This window comes from Vigna angularis, chromosome 11 (assembly GCF_016808095.1).
Source record: "Vigna angularis cultivar LongXiaoDou No.4 chromosome 11, ASM1680809v1, whole genome shotgun sequence".
In the NCBI taxonomy this organism is placed as follows: domain Eukaryota; kingdom Viridiplantae; phylum Streptophyta; class Magnoliopsida; order Fabales; family Fabaceae; genus Vigna; species Vigna angularis.
Genome location: NC_068980.1, coordinates 13,285,203 through 13,307,615, shown reverse-complemented (window position 1 = coordinate 13,307,615; position 22,413 = coordinate 13,285,203). Strand labels below are relative to the sequence as shown.

Below are 22,413 nucleotides of genomic sequence, written 5' to 3'. Positions count from 1 at the left end.
TCCTTTCTAGACATAAGGAGGCGATATTTATTGTTAAATCATAAATAAATAATTTTTTCCTTTATGATTAAATAAATCACCATCTGTCGTTGTGTTTCTTTTTTAGGCATAAGGATGTGACATTTATTTATAAATCACAAATAAATAATCTTTTCTTCATTAAATATGTAAATAAGTGTAAATATTAAAGGAGAATACATTTTTATGACGGATTTGAGGATCGTCTTATAAATCAGTTGATCCTATTTATTTTCAAACAAAGTATTTTTTTGTTGAGAAAATATTCACTGTATTTTAAAGTACTTAAATAAAAGTAATGGTATACTAATTGAAACATGAATTGTTACTAATCAACTATGAAATTAAACTAAAAACCATTTTCCATGAATAAATATTAATCCGATATAATATTTTAACAATTAATTTAAATTTAATGGGTAAGAACTTAGAAAATAAAGTATTAGAGTTGACAAATGTTTTATATTAATGAGACTAGACTATTTTAATTTAAAATAATTTGATAAAATAGATAGAATTTTATATTGCATCTTATCATCTAAAACACTTACTATCTCTTTAGAAAATATTCTCTAGACTTCATCTCCCTTCTCTCTAAGATTGTTAGCTCTTGAGTTATCTTTTTTACAATCAGGATATGCTTAGATAATCACGGCAATGAAGTCTACAACATCATCTGGTCAGATTTTTCTATAGTGTAAATTAGTTTTTACTCATTTTTGCTTTGATTTACTATTTAAGACACATGCAAGTAGTCTTACCACATGTATCATCCAACATCTTTTTCTAGTTCATTGTCGATCAGTGGTCCTAAGGACCTATCTTGATCATAATTAAGTGGTTTGTAGGTACCGTTAGAGCTATTTGAGTTGAGGCAGAGTTTTTGGGCTAGTAGACCTATTAAAGCTTTCCACTAGGTAAGGGAAACTAATATTTGCTTTATTTTGTGTTAAGAAGTGTGAATGTATGTTTGCTAGGTTGTGAGAATGATGTTTGGTTGAATATGTTATCAATTGAAATTGAGATGATTGTTGAGTGATGTTTGTGTGTTGATGATTGAAGGTTTTCATATTGATGAATATAACTATGTATGCTTGTGAATTGATAATTGTTTGGACTTTGATGCTGCTAATTGGAGTTTAATTAGATAGAAAAACTGGTGCAGAACTTAAAGTAGTAAAAAGGGAGTGTTGTTGGACTGGTTATTGAATTAATTTGCGGTTTTTATAGGTGAATTTCTAGAGGAGCGACTTCAGAGAGATAATTGATATTTAGGATATGTTTTTAGGCCATTTAAAACTTGTCTAGAACCTTGGTTAAACAAAAATCTGATGTTGAATTGGAAAGTAGAAAAAGGTAGAGTTATAGGTTAGTTTTAGTCTAAAAAGGGGGTTTTTATAGGCAAGATCTTGAGATAAGGGTTAGATGGGAAAACCTGAAGTTTAATATCTATTTCTAGGCTTTTAAAAATTTGTTTGGACTTTTAGTTCATAGAAATATGGTTGGTAATGTGTCAAATCTGATATCTTAGCTTTAGGAGGGTTGGTATGAATTGGTGAAACTAAATTCTGGCCAAAAGATCAAATGGTATCTTCTTTTGAGTATAAACATGTTCTTAAATCAATTATAGGATCAAAGATACTAATTTTGGTCATTTGGACAAGTCTTAGGTGCAACCAAACCAGAAAAATTATGTTAATATCAAAATCAACAGGAATAATCGATTATCTTATTTGATAATCGATTATTTCAGTCAAAATGTCATTTTATCTTCAAAAATCTTTGGAATAGTCAATTGTCTTACTTGATAATTAATTATTTCAGTCAAAAAATCGTTATTGCATGAATTTTCTCAAGAATAATCGATTATCAGGTGTGATAATCGATTATCTTATAAAAATTAAAATTTTATTGGGTACTTTGTTTCCTTTTCTTTGCTTTGGATTCCTTGGGTAAGCTAATTTATAATATTTTTATACTTAATTGATTTGATTAAATGGATATTTATGGTTTGTGAACATGTTTATGTATATGTTTATGGTGGATGAATATGATGGTTTATGCATAAGGTTATGTATGTGGTCAACTATGGTTTGAAGAGAGAGTTCCAAGGGAAAATTCTTTATGGTTGTTTCCAGTAGTGTATGTATTATTGTAGAAGCTCAGTCTTGGGGGTTATCCTGACATTCTAATGGTCATCCATTATCCACTAGAGAAGGGTGAGGCCTGTGGTGAGAGTAAGTTAGGGTATCCTAGTATAGGGTTTTACCTTGGTCTAAGGCGTTGTTTAGCAGACTAACCTTGTGTTGTAGCTTGGGGTAGGCCAATTGTTTCACCACTAAAAGTGCACAACCCGCCATAGCTCAACAATAATGCATGTATCTCGATGTTTAAGTCTTATAATATGTTTAGGTGTTGTGCTTAAGTTTGAAAGTAAAATATAATATATAATAGTTTATGAATTCCGTGTTTTATTTTTTTTTATATTAGTTTACCCTTTATTTTTGTCTATCTATGTGTGTTTGTTTTCTCTTTTGCAATGATCCCTTTAAATAGTGTGAGCTTAGGGAAATATCCTTTCAATTGATCCAACATAGGGTGAGGATGAAGTAGCGACGTAGTTAGGTTTTCATTAATCAGGTGTAAACCTTATTCTTAAGAAATATATATGTCTTCTTATTAGTTATATTCTTTGTAATATTTTTAATAGTTTTACACTATTAAAATGAGACATTACCCAATGAAAACTGAATGTGTCACTTATATATATATATATATATATATATATATATATATATATATATATATATATATATATATATATATATATATATATATATATATTAAAATCAACAAGGCCCAATGCTTGCTTAAAGACAGGAGCCTAAAGTGAGGAGGCCCACAACTCAATAGCCAAAAGATGCGCTGGAGTCTTCTAGAATCAAAAGACCTCTGCAGAAAGGCACACTTGGCTGATCAGCGAACGAGAGCACATGCGTGAAGACTCCATGGCAGCACCGAAGGGCGACGTTTGGAAAAAGAAAAGGAAAAGCACCGATTGTGTTGCTGGGTTCATTACGAGGTAAGAAAGCTTTTAATCATTGTGAAAAATCTGTATATTGCATATTATTTTTATTACAAACGAGAGAAGGGAAACCCTGAATATTTATAGGGTTCCTGCAAGATGAGAAGAGAAAATCGGGATTCATAAATCCCTAACCGAAAACAGTTATAAACCTAAAATCTAACAACTAGAAAAACCGAAACCACAATACCCATCCCTCAAGCTGGAAGGTGAATATTCATTAATCCAAACTTAGAAATGATAGTTTTAAAACGTGTGCGGTGAGGAAATTTGGTTAATACATCAGCGAGTTGTTCTTCGGAACGAACAGGAAGGAGACGCGAAAGTTGAGCTTGAATCTTCTCACGTACCACATGACAATCCAACTCTATGTGTTTGGTCCGCTCATGGAAGCTCTAGTTGTGAGCGATGTGCCTTGTAGAGTTGTTGTCACAATAGAGGACTGCGGTAGCAATAGACTGAACCTGAAGATCCTGAAGAAGATAGTGAAGCCACTGTGTGTGTGTATATATATATATATATATATATATATATATATATATATATATATATATAATAATTAACTTTATTAATGCAATAATTAAATTATAGCTCTATATCATTACGATTATTTATGGTAAATATTTATGAAATTTAAATAAAAAAAAATTAATTACCTAATTTAAGTTTTAATATATACTTTATGAAAATAATTTTTACAATTTTATTCTAAATCAAAGCATTAATACGGATGAGAACAACGATAATAACAGATCGGATCAAACACGGATAGTGTCTACCCGTTACTTGATCCGCAACAAAAAAAAATCACATGTTACTCGCCTGCTATGTAGATACTTATTTAAAAAATACATGTGAGTATTTTAAAACCCGCGAATACCTACAATACCCTCATATATTGAAAACAATAGATTTTATAAATTTTTAAAATAAAATTATAAAAATAATAAATACTTATAAATATCAACTATTTATCACGTATTTTATCTATAAATACCTGTATATACTATACTAAGATGATAAAGTTGACTAAAAAGTTTAAATCATGATATTCTAGGTATAGCATGTAAAGATTTCAATATAAATGTCACTGAAATCACAAATTTGATGGTTATCTGATATATCCCACCAAAAGTATGAGCTGCATTATTAACTTTTCTTACACACACAACTGTGAAACCTATCTTTACTTTTGATTACTAAGTTATCTCAAATATATATGCTCTCATATTGAAACACATAATTATAATTGGTAAAAAAAACATGCGTGTTTCGATCGGGCTTGGTGTGACCCTACTAAAATACTCCTAATAGTATCGATGACTAGCGGATGCTAAAGACTGGGCGGACGAACGCTGTAGACACTACGGATCGGACGGGGCTTGGGGCGGACGGACGCTACTCCATGCTCTAGGTTGAAAACCGAGCGGGCTTTTCTCCATGCACTCCAGGTGGTCGTCTTCCTCCTTCTCCAAGCAGGGCGGGCGGGCACCTGTCAAAGGCACTCCGACGCTCAAGTCAGTAAAGTGACCGAGTGGTTATTATAGCAAGTAGAGCATGTATTATGCAACCTGGTCTGAAGTCATACCTGAGACCTTTATTTATACTTATTGTAATGGGATTTTACCTTTTATGGGCCTGATGATGGCCCAATCATGCCTTAATCTTCATTAGGGGCTTTAATGAGCTATTACTGTTTATAATCTAACCATGCGATCGACCTAGTGGTTGGTCGGCCAAGACGGTCAATCAGTATGGGTGGTTGGCCTAGTGGTGGCCTAAGGGGGAACCGTTCGGCCTAGGAATAGTCGTTCGGTCTGGACCATGTGGTCGGCCAGGGTCGTAGGCCTGGTGGCGGCCGAAGAGGAATCGTTCGGCTTGGGATAAGCCATTCGGTCTGGATGGTCGGTCCACCTTAGGAGACCGTTCGGTAGAAAGTGCTCGGTCAACTTCTGGAGACCGTTCGGTAGAAAGTGGATGGTCGTCCCCAGGAGACTGTATTGTAAAATACGTAAAACAAGAATTTAGTACAATAGTTTACAAAATAAATAAAATAATAGCTTAGTATACTAATTCAGTAAGAAATAATATGTGAAAACAAATAATTAATATGACAAAATTATTTTAAGTATTCAATATCTACTCATAATGCAAGAATTATGCAAACATTTATTATATTAGACCGTTTTCTAAATATTATATTGAGTATTTAACACTAGTTACATTCACATAACATAATTGTCTTTGTTTTTGCTGAAATGGGACGAGGATCTCCTTCGAACGTCCTCCTGTCGCTGCCGAGTGTCCTCATGTCACAGCTGAGCGTCCTGCTTCTCCCAGTTCTAGTTAACCGAACACCGAGTGGGGATGACCTGTAGAAGACACTCCGACGCTCAAGTCAGAATTTTTCTCTGTAGTTTTATAATTTAGTAGTGAGTAAAACGTGAGTTTACCTCAAACCTAAACCCTTATTTATAGAGTTTAAAGGAATCTGACCAATTAATTTACCTCTTAATGATTATTAATGCAAACCTTAACTGTTTAACAGTAGTCGTTATCACATTTATTTGTGCATTAACTCTGCTCAACGGTTGTCGGGACTGAACGACTGAGAGATTATTTCCTGCACGTTGATTGTTCGGTTCCTTAGGGTCGTATGTCATCCTAACCAATCGGTAGTGTATGAGCCCAAAGTAACGTAGAGGCTCTCCTACACCTTTATCGTTCAGTCGGCAATGAGTCCATAGTAACAGTCTCTATAGAAATCAATTCATATATATATATAATATACGACGGGACTACGGACCCTGAGGCCCACATCAAAACCTTTTCGAACGCGATGGTGTTTCGGACAGGCAACGACGCCATTTGGTGCCGAGCGTTCTCATTATCGCTGAAAGGGGAGGCGCTTGAGTGGTTTAACTCGCTCCCTTCCAATTCCATTGAGAACTTTGCCGGCCTATAGTACTCAAGACCTGACCGTCTTTGAGTTGGTCACCTTGAAGCAAGGAAAGGAAGAAACGTTGAGAGCGTTCATGGATCGCTATCAGTAGACCGTACGAGTGAAGGGCTTAAGCCCGAAACTGTCCCTACATTACATCCTTCCCGTCCTCAAACCTGGACCGTTTAAAGACAGCGTCTGTCGATGGGCCCCCAAAACCATGGAAGAACTGAGGGAGAAGGCGGCGGACGAGATAAGGGTAGAAGAGATGAAGCTATCATATAAGAAGGAGAGCTAGGAAAACAAGGAAGAGAGGACGGACGGGGGAAAGTCGGGCAGTCAAGGTGGGAAGCCTGGGGGGTTCAGACAGAGAGAACCACCCCGGGGACCTAGATTCCAACAATACACCCCTTTGAACGCCCCCCGGGAGAAGATTTTCTGGGAAGCGTTAAGCGCGAAACTGATTCTGAATCCTAAGAAGCAACCCACTCTGCTAGGGACGGATGGAAATAAACATTGCATGTACCACAAGAACATGGGCCACACTGCAAAAGAATGTGTAACCCTGAAGGACAAAATTGAGGAACTAATCCGTGCAAGGCAATTGAAAAAGTATGAGCGGGTTGACCGTCCCCACACGTCCACAGACCGACCCAGTCCAAGACTATCCAGCTCTAGGAAACCCGAGAGGCATGGAAGGATCAGAAGCAATCAGGTCGACCGTTCCCGGTCAGAAAGGCGACGAAGCAGAAGTCGCAGCAGAAGCCACAACCGTCCTCTACGAGGACACATCAATACAATATATGCCGGTTTCGCCGGCGGGGGATCTTCTTCATCCGCCCAGAAGCGTCATGTGCGGGCGTTACAATCTATTCACTCGGTGGACAAACCCCAGCGGACGATGCCCCCCATTATGTTTTCAGATGAAGACTTTCACGCCCCTGATCCCGACCAGGAGGATCCAATGGTCATAACGGTGGAAATCGCCCGGTACAGCATGAGCAAGGTATTGGTGGATCAAGGGAGCTCGGTGAACATCCTCTATTGGAAAACCTTCCAGCAAATGGACATATCAGAAGACCTGATCGTCCCATATAACAAACAGATTGTGGGATTTGCAGGCGAGACGGTCGACACCAGGGGATATGTAGATTTGCGTACAAGACTGGGAATCGGTCGGAGCAGCGAGGAGAAGAGGGTAAGATACTTGCTGGTGGAGGCTAACACTTCCTACAACGTACTACTGGGTCGTCCGTGTCTGAACGCCTTTGGAGCAATTGTATCAACCCCCACCTCACGATGAAGTATCCCTCGAACAAAGGTACGATCTGTATCGTCCAGGCGAACCAAAAGACGGCTAGGGAATGCTATGTCGCGGGTTTGAAGCTTCACACCCGCCCGGTGAAAAGAAGGACGGGTGGTTCAGAGGTGGCTATGGCCGACCTTGACCCAAGGATGAATACGGAGGATCGGTAGGAGCCCCTTGGGGAGACGCAGCCAATGTTTATAAGGAAGGAAGCTTCCTAGATCACCATCATGGCTCGGGGACTAGAGCCCAGTTTGGAGCAAGAAATTCGCTCCGTCCTATGGAAAAATCGTAACTTGTTCGCGTGAACAACCGCCGATATGCCGGGGATCCACCCCTCGGTCATGTCACATAAACTGCCACTGTTTAAAGAAGCTCGGTCGGTGGCGCAGAAGAAGCGACGGATGGGCGAAGAAAAAAAGAAAGCCATAGAAGAAGAGGTTTGAAAGTTAAGGGAGGCCGGATTTGTCAAGGAAGTGACGTACACCACTTGGCTCGCCAACGTGGTAATGGTAAAAAAGGCAAGTGGAAAATGGCGCATGTGCACTGATTATACCGACCTCAATAAAGCTTGTCCCAAAGATTCTCATCCTTTGCCGAGCATAGACGCGTTGGTGGATGGCGCCTCTAGTCATAGGATGTTGAGCTTCCTAGATGCTTATTCAGGATACAACCAAATACCCATGTACGGACCGGACAGAGAGAAAACGACTTTCATCACTGAGAAGGCGAACTTCTGTTACGAAGTTATGCCCTTCGGCTTGAACAACGCCGAAGCCACCTATCAGCGCCTAATGGATAGAATCTTCGCGGAACAGATCGGTCGGTGCATGGACGTATATGTAGATGACATGGTCGTCCGCTCACCGAACGGAAAAAGTCATGTGAAGGACTTGGAAGAGGTATTCCGGCAGGTGAGAAAGTACGGGATGCGGCTTAACCCGGCCAACTGCACCTTTGGGGTTACCGCTGGGAAATTCCTCGGTTTCATGCTCACGGCCCAGGGTATTGAAGTCAACCCAGACAAATGCACGATCGTAATAGAAATGCAAAGTCTAGCCACGCTTAAGGAGATCCAAAGCTTGGTCGAACGACTCACCGTATTGTCCCGATTCATCCCGAGACTGGCTGAGAAAATCAAACCGGTGCTTCGAAAGATAAGGAAGGGGCCCACGGTCGAGTGGGATACGGAGTGTGAACAAGCTTTCAAGGACGTCAAAACCATCCTGATGAATCTGCCGATGATGAACCGTCCAATGCCAAGCGAAGATTTACAAGTCTTCTTAAGCGTGTCTGAGTCGGCGGTCAGCGCGGTATTAATGCAAGAGCGACCCGAGCCCAAACTCGTATACTTCATCAGCCGCACCCTTCAAGACGCCGAGACTCGATATCAGTAAGTGGAAAAGGTCGCCTTGACTTTCCTGAACGCGTCCAGGAGGCTCTGGCCATACTTCCAGAGCCACCAGGTGGTTGTCAGGATCGATTTTCCAATCTCCAAAATCCTTAGGAAACCGGACCTGGCGGGGCGCATGGTGGCTTGGGCGGTTGAACTATTGAAATTCGGCCTGCGCTACGAACTGAGGGGATCGATCAAAGGCCAACATTTGGCTGATTTTGCAGCGGAGTTACCCCACACGATCCACGATGAGGTGAAACTGTACGTCGATGGCGTGTCCGGAAGAATGATAAGCGGGGCGGGCATAGTCCCGGAGGGCCCGAACGGGTTCTTATTGGAGCACTCCTTGATCTTTAAGTTCAAGGTGTCCAACAACCAGGCGGAATACGAAGCCCTGGTGGCCGGCCTCGAACTGACGAGAGACATGGGGGCTCAGAAGGTCATATGCCGGACGGATTCCCAGCTCGTCGTGGGACAAATGAACGGCGATTTCCAGGTAAAAGAGGGGCAACTCCTTCGATATTTTCATCGAGCAACAGCCCTGGCGAAGCTGTTTGACAAAATCGATATTCGGCACATCCTTCGCGAAGATAACACCCGAGCAGACATGTTGTCAAAGTTAAGTTCGTGAAAAGAGAAGGGGCAATTGACGATAATTATACGCCAAGTTTTGTTGTAGCCGTCGGTTGAATGTTTGACGGTATTAAATATTGAGGCGGAAGATTGGCGAACGGAGATCCGAGCGCTAATGACCAAACAAGACGCTGGACAATCGATTAAGCCGGCGGATTCTAAGAAGATCGTTCTTTACCTCATTGTGGGGGACGACCTGTACCGGAGGGGATTTTCCACCCCTCTCCTCAAATTTCTCCGAAAAGAGGAAGCCCGATACGTAATGGACGAGCTCCATAACAACATCTGTGGTTTTCATACCGGTCGTAGGACTTTGAAGGCCCGGATACTAAGGGTGGGGTATTATTGGCCGACGGTAGAAGAAGATGCTAGAACGTTCGTCCAGAAGTGCCTCAGTTGCCAAGCCCACGCCAACAACACCCACGCACCACCCAACACCTTACATACAATAACATCACCCTGGCCTTTCGCTCAATGGGGCATGGATATCGTGGGACCATTCCCAACAGGCCGGGCGCAGAAGAAATTCCTCCTTGTGACAATAGATTATTTCACCAAGTGGGTAGAGGCTGAACCTCTGGTAACCATAACGGCATCCCAAGTTCAAAACTTTTGCTGGAAATTAGTGTGTCGGTTCGGTCTTCCTCGAACGATCATCACCGACAACAGCCGATAATTCATCGATAAAAAGTTGGCCCAATTTTACAAGAACTTGGGAATTAAGCACATCACCAGTTCGGTGGAGCACCCACAAACAAACGACCAGGTGGAGGCCATGAACAAAACAATAGTGGCCGAGCTGAAGAAGCGGTTAAGCGAAAGGAAAGAAGCATGGGCCGACGAGCTTTCGGAAGTATTGTGGGCTTACCGTTGCACACCACACGTAACGACCGACGAGACTCCCTTCAACTTAACATATGGTACTGATGCCATGATACCGATCGAGTTGGGGGAGCCCTCATTACGACGCCAGATCAAGGATATTCAATTAAACGACGAAGAGCTAAGAGTTGAACTTGACTCCTTGGAAGAGCGAAGGGATCGGGCGGCATTGAGAGCAGAAGCATGCAAACGAATGGTAGAAAGAAAATAAAAGTCCGACCCAGGAACTTCTAGGAGGGTGATCTAGTTTGGAGAAAGACGAGGGATGCAAGGCGGACAGTGACGCATGACAAATTGGCAGCCAAGTGGGAAGGACCGTTTAAAGTGGCGGAAACACTGGGAAATGGAGCCTACCAGCTGCTACATACAGACGGACGCCCCATTCCAAATACTTGGAATGCCACCCACTTAAAATTCTATTTTAGTTTATTAATATCCTTAATTGCACGTTTCATTTTCAATGATTAATGCAATGACAGGGCATTCCCCTCTTTTGGCAAAAATATCTACGATAAAGGCCTTACTATAAGACGTTGAATCAAACAAAAACTCCAAGTTGATGAACGGAGAGTTCCAAACGGAACCACTGTCAACTTGACCGAGCGGTGAACGGAGAGTTCTTACCAAAGAACCACTGCCGCTCGGAATCTACCAACTCCAAGTTAATGAACAAAGTTCCAAATGGAATCGTTATCAGCTCAGTCGGTCGATAAATAGTCCGATTAATTATAGATTTACAAAAAATCAAAGTACATGAATAACGCCTAATTAAGCAAGCAAATCGGAGAAGCAAATTATATTAATCTGTAGGGGTATACAAAAAGTTGACGCGGGACGGTCCGCCCAACACCTAAACTAATTGAAATGTTCGGTGGCCGGCCTCGTGAATGAAGACATCAAAAAATGAGAAAAACCCCTAAGTAAAAAGAAAAAAACATTCAACCCTGGCCATCCTCAGCCGCCTCATCAACGACCTCAACCTCTGTCCCCTGGTCAACGGCCCCAACACTGGGAGGGTCCTGCGTCTCTTGCGGATCATCCCCGACAACCGAAGCATTAAGGTCAACCAGGACACCGTTAAAGACATCTTTCTCGATATCAATGCCCAAGGCGTAAGGCTCCTGGATCCCTGCTAGGACGGACGCTTGACGGAGGGCTTTGTTGAAACCCTCCTCATGCTCAAAAACGATACCTGCCTCCAACTCGGATATCTTCTCCTTGGCCTTAGCCAAATCGTCCGTCAGAGCACGACTCGCTTGAAGGAGTCTGCCCTCTGACTTCTTCTGACGGGAGACCACCACTTTTAGCTGGCCGCATTCCTCCTGCAGCCGGTCATTGTCCTTCCGGGCAAGGTCCAAACGCTCAGTCGAGTCGGCCAACTCCTTCTTAGCCTTTTCTAGGTCGGCCTCCAGTTGATCGATCTTCTTATCATAATCGTCGTGAGTTAGAAGCATTTGATCTAGTGTCGTCTAGAGACTCTCGAAGTTTTTCTTCTCGACAAGGAGCACAGCCTGAACGGTTTCGATCCCTCGACGGTCAGCAAACTCTCTTAGATACCATGCCAAGGAAGCCTCCCGGGTTGACATTTCCAGCATGGCGTTAGTTAATTCCGCCTCAAAAAGCGGCTCGATCAGCGCCCGTTGTGACGAACTCATGTGAAAGTTTGTCCGGTCGCTCATATTAAATGCAGGACTGAACACCCCGCCAGACAGCGGTCGAGAGGAAGACCCTTCCTTCCCCTTACGAGCCTTTTTGGAAGCCGATCGGGACGATGAGCCTTCCTTCTCCTTGTGCCCTTTCTCCCCCTCTCTGTGTTCCTTCCTTTTTCTCACAAGGGGTGCGACTGAAGCAGTTTCCGCCTTAGAGGAGGGGTCCACGAACACCGTCGCTAGGTTTTGGACGGGCTCGTGGACCGCGGAAGTAGTCCCTCCAGCCACCACGACGACAGGCGGGGCGGGGGACGGATCAGCAGGGGCGACCGGCATCCGGCTGGCCGAAGTGATAGGAGGGCGAAGGGTGGTTGGTAGACTCGCTCATTCTGCAAGCTGACTCCCGCTCGAATCAAACGGGAGTCCTCTACATCCCGGGCGATGTACAGCCGGTCAACTCTCCAGGACAACGCCTCTTTTATGGCATACTCCGACGCGAATAAGCTGGCATCGTGAGGGGCCCAATCATACCCCGGAATAACCCTCCTAGTGCCGTCCGGTTCTAACGGCGACCCATCCACGGGAATACCACCTTTGAGAAGATGGATAGGTATCCCGTAGATAACCCGCGTATCCGCCTCTATAAAACTAGGTTCCGCCCCCGGAGAATGGGCAGGCTCTTCCAAGAAGGAAGACGACACCGAGCTTGGAGAAGAATCATGCTCGCCATAACCGCCCTCCGACCTTCCGTCGCCTCTGCCCGACGACTCCGAAGAAGACTCAACATGGACAACCGCCATTTATCACCTGAAGAAGAACGAATGCTGCAAATTCGAAAGGAGAAAAGTGAAAATGACAGCGTCGTCTCCCACTATTTATAGGAAGAACCAGCGTAACCGTCAGGGCATCCTCACCGTTCAAAACTACCACGATCAACGGTTCAGATGCGAAACCGCTTCAACTTCCGCCTCTCGACAAACGACACGTGTTTTCCCGCCCAAACCAAATTACGCATATCGGCAAGCGAAAGCCCAATAAATTCAGCCCAAAAAGAATCCGTAAATCATCAAGCCCAATCATGGAGGGACGGACGCCCTGCGCACCATGATCAGCATTCCATCCGGTCTCAAACCCAACGTTCACTACGTGCACTAGGGCTTGGGGGCTTGTGTACCGTATGGACCGGCCGGTCTAGGAGCAGCCCCGGAACTTAGTCAATCACCGGTATTTCGTCCGCCTCTTACTACCAGCAGCTCTGGAGGACGGTTGTTCGTTGGGAAGTTCAGCTCACAAGCTGCGTATCAAGACCGTCCGCTCGGTAAGCAAGGCCGGGTTACCGTAGGGATGGTCGCTCATGCCCGAACGCTTGGTAAACCTAGTCGTTAAAACGAAGATTAAGGTAAATCAGGATTAGAGCTATTGGGCTGGATTTGGGCCGTGATTAACTTTTCACTAATCTCAAGCCCATAGCAAAAACTATAAATAGAGGTCAGAGGTGAGAGGTAGACAAGTTGCATTTACTACGCATTCATTACTGTCTCATTAAATCGCCAACAGTTTCCGTACTGACTTTGACATCGGAGAATCTTTGACAGGTTCCCCTAGACGGTAAGAGTGAACAACAGGGCTTGGAGCATAACCGGACGGCAAGAAGACAAGAGTACAAATTGTGGAAGCATTTGGTAACTTAGTCCCAAATAACCGAAACAACGGTAAAAAAACTCATTCTGAAAATCTCTTTTCATAACATATTTCATATGTTTTGGTAAGCACTTTCTGAAACATAGTTCATGTAGAGGTATTTTGAAAAACTCAATTTTAAAGTATATATATATTCTAGAAAGTTTTATTTTGGAAATCCTATTCTAAAAAACTTATTTTAGAATACATTTCAAGTGTTTTCAAAATTTTATTTTAAAAATCTCGTCATATAAATCTCATTCTGAAAACTCGTTTTCAAAACTTATTCCCAATTTTTTTTTGAAAACTTGTTGCAGAAAGTTTTCGAAATATAAGAGCGTAGAATATCATTTAGAAAATTTGGGGAGGTGTGCGAAGAAATTGTGGTGCAGGAAGTAAAAGCCCTTAAACATAATCCAGGGCAAATAAGTATCGGGGTTTTGCCCAAGCCCATTTGATCAGAATCCACCAAAGAACACCTCGGGTTTCTTCCATTACTAAACTCACTGCAAAACCCATAGCTCAACCAAACGAAAAAAATGTCGAGAGATGAAGAAAACGATGCTCTGCGGAAAAATGTTACGACTTCAGAGAAAGAAGACGAAGCTCCGTCACGAAGGGATTCCAAAAAAGTGAGAGAAAATTCGGAGGTAGACTCGGAAACCGAGAGAAGGCGCAGCAGTTCGACAAGAAAATCGCGAGGAGGAAGCTCGGATTCCGATGACGGAGACAGACCGCACCGGAAGAAGAGGAAATCGCGGCGTCGATACAGCAGCGAGTCGGATTCCGGTTCCGGTTCAGGCTCCAGTTCGGAGGAGTCCGAGTCCGAGTCGGGGCGGTCCGGTTCGGATTCGGAGTATTCGGAATCGGAAAGTGAGGAGGAGCGCAGGAGGAGAGAGAAGAGGAGGAGGAGAGAGAAGGAGGAAGAGAGGGAGAGGAAGCGGAGGCGGAAAGAGAAAGAGAAGAAGAGGCGGAGGAGAGAGAAAGAGGAGGAGCGGAGGAAGAAGGAAAAGTTGAAGAAGAAGAAAAAGAAGAAAGAGAGGGAGGAGAGAGGGAAGAAGGGAGCTGTGACGAATTCTTGGGGGAAGTATGGGGTTATTAGAGAAACTGATATGTGGTAAGAGATTAATGTCTTTTTATTATCTGTTAATTTTTGTGTTCGATTCTTGATTGAAATGTGAGGGATGATTGTTTGTCGGGATGCGTAGTTAAATTTGATTGAATGATGATTGGATCGAGAGTTATAGGTTTTCAAATTGATCAGTGGTGTAGTTTCGTATGAACCTTGGTAAGATTATTAAGGCGAGCGATAAGAAAGACAATAATTTATCTACAAAATTCCAGCGTGCTCCAATAGAATCTCTCATTTCATTTGCTTACAAGAGAAATTAAAACTCAACTATCATATTTTAAATGATCTTCACAAGACATTTCATTTCATTTCATGGGCAGTAGGTTATAATATAAACACCTGGTAACGATTTCTAGTTTTTAGTGATTTTACAATTTTGAAGTTTGGCAGCAACATGCCAATGCCACAACTTATGATATATAGGAAGATGTTGCTATATGCAAAGGTGACATTGTTTCTCTTATATTGCATAATGTAGGGGAGCAGCAGCAGAAATTTCTTAACAGGGGTTATTGTTGAAAGCATAGCAATTTGTACTTGATATTTATGACCATTTAGCATGCACTTCTCTGTTTAGACTTTAGAAGATAATTAACGGAAAAAAATTGTGAAATTGGTAACATGTTTACTGGATGGTATGATCACACTTTTATTCTTCTTTTGGAAGCGTCAATTTGTCTCAAGACTATCAACTCAAATGTCTGTGGTATCAAATTACCAAAGCTTGTAAGCAGATGATTAAGTAGTAGAGTTATGAAGGCCTTGTTGAAGTAAATAAGGATCCTGCATTTTTAGTGTAGCTTGAATTTAATAACTAGTTAATTACCTTTTATATATTATGAAATGATGACCTTGCCATTCCATTTTTGTGGGTGACGGTACAAACCTATGAATATTACAGGACCAAACGACCAGAGTTCACTGCATGGTTAGCCGAAGTAAAGCAGGTGATTATATACTTAGTTTCTATATGGAATCTAAACATGTATAATGTTTATTCTTCCATGGTGGTCCTCTGTACTTTCTTGCAATATCATCTATATATTCTTCACACAAATTAAGTTTGTGGTAGTCTTTATTTCATTGAGAAACCAGATCTTCATATTAAGTAGATGATGTTTGCCTCTTGCCTTAAAGCCTGTTGGATTTGATCAATTTCACCAAAAAACTCCTCCCCGTTAAAAGCAAATGTAGATTTTTTTTCCTTTTCATGTATTGGAGTCTTAATTTATATCATGTCGTGATTATATTAATATACATTCTATATTGTAATTGTTGTGGTATTTTAACAGGTGAATTTGGAGAATATGTCCAATTGGGAAGAAAAACAGATGTTCAAAGAGTAAGTAAAGCAACTAAACTTGGGGAATAGTATATAAAGTGGCCTGGACTGTTGAGTTTACTATTAACATTGTATCATAAGTCAAGCTTATCGAGTCAAGATTTAAATGAACTGCCAAGCTATTTTTTGAATTGTGAATTATAGTTTTGTATCAAATCGTAAGATTCAGGTACAATGAAAAATTACGTCAAATATATCATATAGATGATATATGGTGTTCAACGTAAAATATTCTATAAACAGATAGAACAACTTAGTTATATATAAGTTTGTAACATCTTTATTTTAGAAGAGAAAAAAACAATCAAATAACTCAATAGAGTACATGCATTTAATGAGAGTGACCATTTTTAATCCTATAGGATAAGAGCACAAGTGTTCTTTCAAATTCGTTTCCATTTAAAAATTTAAGCTCACCTTACTTTTTAATTCATTTGACAAGAATTGGTGAAAAAGTAAAAAATATTAATCATTGTGTGAATTGTATTGGTGACATGAAGTTTTTACACAGATTCATTCATGTATGGAGGATTCAAAGTCATTTGAGATTCATGTATTGAATTGTAAGATTCGAATCTTGAATCTTAAGATTCTGTTAACAATGCCATAAGTGCAAACGGGTCCTAGTATGTTCTTAGCGATTTCTTTCACTACCCTTGATGGCACTTATTGACCAACCAATTATTTAATTGTTACATTTAATACTGTGTTAATTTTCTTTTGTTGGGTATATGTGTTTATTTAAATGTAATATAATTCCTGATATGCAGATTCATGGAGGATCACAACACAGGGACTTTTCCTTCCAAGAAGTAAGATCTTGCAGAGTGTCAGTTGAGCTTATTTAAGTCTGCATTCCTTTGTGCTCTCAATTTTGTAAATAAGAACTAATATATGCCCACATTCCTGTTATTTGGTATCTGGCAATATTTTTGTCTTCTGATTTATCTATGCTGTGCTCATCAATGCAAACTCCTTATTTTTGCAATGATGACACGGATATGATATCTTGAATGAATAATTTTTATTTTATATTTGTATCTATATGGTTTAACAGATGGTTTAATGTGGCAGGTACTATAATCTTGATGCTTACTACAGGCGAGAAATGGAAAAAGAGATGAAAAAGGGTTTTAAGAAGGTCAATGCAACAGAGCGCACTGTTTTCAACGATGAAGAACAGCGCAGGTGTACTTTTGTAAATGCTGCTTTTACGTATTTAATCATAAATTTGTTTTGGCAACCTTTATCTTTACAAACTACTGCATTTTCTGTTATTTGATTTATTTTCTTTAAGAAGCAACACTATACTGTCTTCTAGTTTCTGTTTTGGATATCTTTTTTCTCTTGGTAAGCAGTTTTTCATTTTTCAAAATCATGCCATAGTACACCACCTGAAGCTTTCTTGAAACTGTGTCTGAATATGATCCCTAATTTATTATCCATGACCGTTACTTCCATTTGTTATTTCCTTTTTTATGCTATTTTTATGTAGCTATGACAAACGAAACCATCATTTTCTATGTTGACCTAGATTGCTTCACCCTGCTAAAATAATTTTTTATTCCATTTTAGGCAAGAACTGTTGCAAGCCCGTGAAAAGCACAAGGAAGAGCAAGTGATGGCGTTGAAGCACTCCATGCAAACTGGAATGGTTGGGTTTCATACTGGATTGCTTTTATGACAGTTTGATATCTAGTCATTTTTTTAATGGCAAGGTTCTTTTGTAATGTTGGCATGCAATAATATACAGGCGCAGGCAATGAAAGAGCAAGCTCAACTTAGGGAGGAGATGGCTTACCAGTACAAGCTCGGAAACTTTGAGGTCAGAATTACATGATAATTTCCTATTTTGAGATCTGATTTTAGCTTTTAAGACTCAGCTAAAACTAGCTGCTGTTTTATCACTATAGGCTGCTGCTGCTATCCAGAGAAGGTTGGACCCTGATGCTGCCATATAGCTGGACATTACTTGTTGTAAACGAAGAATTGGGTTTGTAGGGCAGAAATAATGCTATCGCCATGACCGGGTAATGATTGATCCTGTCGAAGGATTGATTTTCTTGTGCCAACTACATCTATCTTTTGACCTGGTGTTAGCATGCCGTGGATGGTTATGTTCCGATGGATGAGTAAATTTTCACTATTATTACTGACTCTTCTATACCACTTTTGCTAATTGAAGAGTAATGCTTTTTCAACCAGTGACCTTTTCAAAAATTGTAGTTCAAGCTGCGTGCATGGCTTCAACATTGTCCACCACTCATGATCATTCGGACATACAGAAATTGACTATTGCTATAGATACAGTCGTCAGTAAAATATCAATTTGACCGTTCATCTTTTCAAATGATCTTGTCTGATATTTTTTATTACCACATGTTTGAGTGAAAATAGAGAGAAGGAAATCTGGATATGAAGAGATTAAGGACAAAAGTTGCAACCTGAGACGTGCAGTTGTATTCTGTACCTACTGATAGTTATGGCATACTGCTTCCATCATTCAGTTTGAAAATGAAAAGCTAAGATGCTTTTTGGTTGGCAAAATATTATATTATGTTGAAGTTTCTGAAAACATTTTTTTTCATTTAAAAATGCTTTTACATTAACTTCCTATTTAAACAAAACTGGATTTCCAAGGCCCGATTGGAGGTTGAGAATTATTTAAATGTGATTTCTAAATAAAATGCATTTGGCAATAATGGAGTTGGAATGATTTTTAAGTTAATTACAAACATATTTTATAATTATCTAGTCATCTTATCAACTCGTTTTACTATTAGTATCGTTGTAATTGTTATTGTCAATGACTATTAGTATTAGCGCCACTATTGATGATATTACTATTACTTTCCATCAGTAATACATTTGCACTTGCAATATCAAGTTTTGCTGTAACTGAGATACCGGCAGTCTTTTATTATTAATAGAGAAAACACGTCAAAAACATTTTTAAAATGGAAAATATTTTCCGCTAACTTGAGAAACAGATGTCTGATCTAGGTCATTTTTACATCTAGGTCATTTTACTAAAACCGAAGAAACTAACTGAACATTTTTGCTTTTATTATTAATAGAGAAAACAAGTCAAAAACATTTTTAAAATGGAAAATATTTTTCCCTAACTTGAGAAACAGATGTCTAGGTCATTTTGCTAAAACCGAAGAAACTAACTCAACATTTTTGCTTTTATTATTAATAGAGAAAACACGTCAAAAACATTTTTAAAATGGAAAATATTTTCCTCTAACTTGAGAAACAAATGTTTGATCTAGGTCATTTTACTAAAACCAAAGAAACTAACTCCACATTTTTGCTTCGTGTTGCATTGCATTCTCGTTTACTTCCAAAATCCCCCAAATACAGATATATGTACTTTACAACTTAATACTGAATCATTCAGATTGCAGTTTCAAATGTGTGTAGAAACCATTCAAATTGTAGTCTCGTAGAAACTATTAATAGACATAATGATAAATTATTAGAATGATTTGCCACAAATTGCTAATTTCTACTAAATATATTAAAATCTTTATAGGAATGAATTGCATACATCAAATGAAATCGGGATCTGTTGTCAGTAACGGATATAATTTTGACAATTTCACTTATTGCCTCTTAATTGCTAGGGTAAGGAATATTAATTGTCACATCCTTCAAAACCTTTAGATTTTTAAAATATATTTTGTAAGAAAATAGGTTGGTAATTTTTTGAATGATGATGAATAAACTCTTGGCCCTACATACATGAATATATTGGTGTCTACCATAAAGTTAAGAGACAAAACCAATATGATAACTATTAGGAACATGACGAATGTAGTTTTGGCGAAAGCCTTTGAAGAGCAACACATGGATCTTATAGAAATGATGAGGAAAATAAATAATGATATGAAAGAAATGATGAAGAATGTAAAGAGCTATAAGCTCTATGCGAGGAAAACACTTTAATCAGACAACAAAGGCCTAATAAATTTAACTCCAACACAACTAAGGTTACCTAAACAACTCGTGTAGAACATGAACGAATGGTCCAAGGAGAAATTAAGGAGGTCAGTGGAGACCATAACTTGTCCATCATAGCCACAATAGACACGACCTGAGTTCACCTTTTCATGATAAGAATCATGGATGTCTTGAGCACTAGAAGATACCTACGTGTAACAAATATGATGCAACGACAAACCCAAATGAGCATGTTAGCACGTTTGCGACACATATGCCATTTTGTAGGAGTAATAATGTTGTTTGGTGTAAGGTGTTCCTAATGTCGTTAAAAAGGGCAGTGTTGGGAGGTTCACCTATTTTCCCAATAATTTTGTTGATTGCTTTCTTACACTTAGAGTAAATTTGTAGTCCAATTTGTTACAAGCTGCCAACACATGATGGCATCCCTTGCATTGGTCAATATTAGGGAGGAAAAGGAAGACTCCCTTCTAACCTTTATAACTGGTTTGGGAAAGTAGCTCTCTAGATTAGGAATCTGACCCTAAAGTGTTGAGCATTGCAAGATGCAAAAACTTAATACTAACATATAGAGAAGATGATTATATCCATAATCACCATTGTCAAAAGGCTTAGGCCATATTTTCAAATTCATCATATAATTGTAAGAATCGATTACCCGATCGCGAAGATTATGAGAAAGCGAGAGTTAGTCGGTCATATGGTAGCTTGGGCATTGGAACTATCTAAGTTTGGTTTGAAGTTTGAGCCTAGAGGAATTGCCCATCCCCAATACCTAGCCAATTTCACAGCGAAATTGTCGTGCAACTCATAATCTGAAGCAGAAGTGTGGACTATGTATGTAGATGAATCATCTAGATAAAAAGGAGAGGGAGCATGCATAGTCCTCTAAGGACCAAAACGCAAGGTGGAACAAGCAATAGCTTTCGATTTCAAAATGTCCAATATCCAAGCTGAATATGAAGCACTCATAGCTGGACTACGCTTAGCCAAGGATATGAAAGCAACCAGAGTAATATGCAAGAGTGATTCACAGTTGGTTGTTGGCTAATACATAGGAGACTACCAGATCAAAGATGAGTTTCTGTCATAGTACTATCATGCGCTTAAGAAGCTAGTAGTCAAATTTGATGAAGTCATAGTCGAACATGTGCCAAGAGAAACAACGCAAGAGTCGTCTACCTATCAAAGATAGCAAGAAGCAAAAAAGGGAGGCTAATTGAACACAATCATACGATAAACTCTTTCCCACCCTGACGGTACCACATATTGTATGTATGAACACCGAAAAAGACTCCCAAGACTGGAAAAATGAAGTCAAGGCATCCACAAACTACAAGAAGGTGAATTTCTTAAACTTGTAGAGGTTAAGCATGACACATGATTCATAATAATAGGTAAGGATTTGTATCGACGAGAATTCTCCAAGCCTATGTTGAAATGCATGTCGATAAGTGAGGTTAAGTATGTCATGAGAGAAATACATGACATTGTTTGTGGAATGCACTCCGGTCAGAAAGCAATGGTCACTCGTGTGTTGAGAGCAAGTTATTATTGGCCAGTCTTGAAAATAGACACCATTAAATATGTCAAGAAATGCGAACGGTGCCAAGCGCCCGACAATGACATGCATCAACCAATCAACCAATTACTTCAGCTCACGTCATCGTGGCCTTCTGCACAATGGGGAATTGACATTATAGGTCATTTCCCTCCAACGTCATCGTAGAAAAGGTTTATACTCATAGTGGTGGACTACTTCACCAAATAGGTGAAGGTGGAAGCCTTGGCAACAATCAAAGATAAGCAAGTACAAACGTTCATCTAGAAGAATTTGACTTGCCAATTTGGTCCACCAAAGACCATAATCATGGATAATAGTCATGCAATTCACTAATAAAAGGATGAGGAAATTTTAAGAAGGATTGGGCATAAAACATGTCATAAGCTCGATAGAGCTAGGTGAATGATCGGTAGATGCCGCAAATAAAGTGGTAGTATCAAAATTGAAGCAAAGGGTAGGAGACGCCAAAGGGACCTAGAAGTCCTATGAGCATATTGGTGCACACCACACAACACCATGGGAGAATCAACTTTCAACTTGACGTTTGGATTTGATGGAATGCTCCCTGTTGAAGTAAGTGAACAGATCGTACGAAGGTAAATCCAAGACACCAACTTTAATGACGAATGTTTAAGAATTAACTTGCACTTAGCACAAGTGTTAAGAGATGATGCAAAAATGAAGGAAGATGCCTACCAAAGGATGATGACACAAAGATACAATCAAAAAGTCAAACCAAGAAATTTTCTCAAAGGAGATCTAATATGGAAGAAGACCGTAGAGGCCATGAAGGACCTAAGCAAGGGAACATTTGCAGCA

At 40.0% G+C, this 22,413-nt stretch overlaps 2 protein-coding genes across 2 annotated transcripts; both read left to right on the top strand.

Moving 5' to 3' along the window:
• The first annotated feature begins 6,579 nt into the window (after positions 1-6,579).
• LOC108332784 (uncharacterized) lies at positions 6,580-7,347 on the top strand. Its single transcript, XM_017568088.2, has one exon. The coding sequence runs from the start codon at positions 6,580-6,582 to the stop codon at positions 7,345-7,347; it is 768 nt and encodes a 255-aa protein (XP_017423577.1).
• Positions 7,348-13,984: 6,637 nt separating this feature from the next.
• LOC108332372 (DEAD-box ATP-dependent RNA helicase 42) lies at positions 13,985-18,611 on the top strand. The gene is made up of 8 exons (XM_017567607.2): positions 13,985-14,707; positions 15,624-15,669; positions 16,015-16,064; positions 16,835-16,876; positions 17,139-17,252; positions 17,640-17,718; positions 17,818-17,889; positions 17,978-18,611. Exons 1-8 carry the CDS (start codon positions 14,130-14,132, stop codon positions 18,023-18,025), a joined length of 1,029 nt encoding a protein of 342 aa, XP_017423096.1. The 5' UTR covers positions 13,985-14,129; the 3' UTR covers positions 18,026-18,611.
• The last annotated feature ends 3,802 nt before the right edge of the window (positions 18,612-22,413 follow it).